The 690-nt window shown below is 32.2% G+C and overlaps 1 protein-coding gene across 1 annotated transcript in view; it reads right to left on the bottom strand.

Moving 5' to 3' along the window:
• LOC106867441 (allene oxide synthase-lipoxygenase protein) overlaps positions 1 to 690 on the bottom strand; it is a 43106-nt gene that overhangs the window by 16082 nt on the left and 26334 nt on the right. Inside the window, exon 9 of the mRNA XM_052975185.1 lies at positions 434 to 526. Within this exon, the coding sequence (XP_052831145.1) occupies positions 434 to 526 (93 nt within the window). The remainder of the gene's footprint in view (positions 1 to 433; positions 527 to 690) is intronic.

The raw sequence follows: 690 nt of genomic DNA, 5'->3' as shown, positions 1-690 counted from the left end.
GGGGGTTCTCTGCAGAATTCTACTTCAAATCTCGATGGTTACTATCTTCACATCCCAGCAATGGCCACTAGAGATCAAGCGAACGAAACAAAACGGTTATCATATTGAGATCTAAAATTGACCTACGACTATATTTTGTTTGACAATTGCAATGAGGTAATTGATTATATCGATACCAAGTGTTTCATTGGTACTTTATTTTATTGATCTCAGAATAACGAAAACCAAAGGAGACCTTGGCGAGACATAAACCCGAATCTACTTCATTTCGACCGTCGCCCTACCAATTCTGACTCTTCGCCGTTTTTTATTAATGTAAAGATCTCTTTCAAAAAATGTTTTATCTTTGTAGAGGGATTAAGAGTTCCAGAAAATGGTAATGGAATTATGGTAAGTGGTGTTCTGTATAAATTCAATGAGGTTTTACACTTACCCCCGACTGATGAGTTCAAACATCCCAACGATTCCAATATTCATGGTGGTATCAACCCAGCCTCCTTCTGATATAAGCAACATGAGACCACGACTGAAAAATATACGAGAGTATGCATATACATATAAAGATACATACATACATACATATATATATATATATACATACATATATATATATACATACATATATATATATATATATACATACATATATATATATATATATACATACATATATATATATATATATACATA

Source organism: Octopus bimaculoides, chromosome 20 (genome assembly GCF_001194135.2).
Source record: "Octopus bimaculoides isolate UCB-OBI-ISO-001 chromosome 20, ASM119413v2, whole genome shotgun sequence".
Taxonomy (NCBI): Eukaryota; Metazoa; Mollusca; class Cephalopoda; order Octopoda; family Octopodidae; genus Octopus; species Octopus bimaculoides.
The sequence above is the reverse complement of the archived record's forward strand: the minus strand, read 5'-3'. Positions and strand labels throughout refer to the sequence as shown.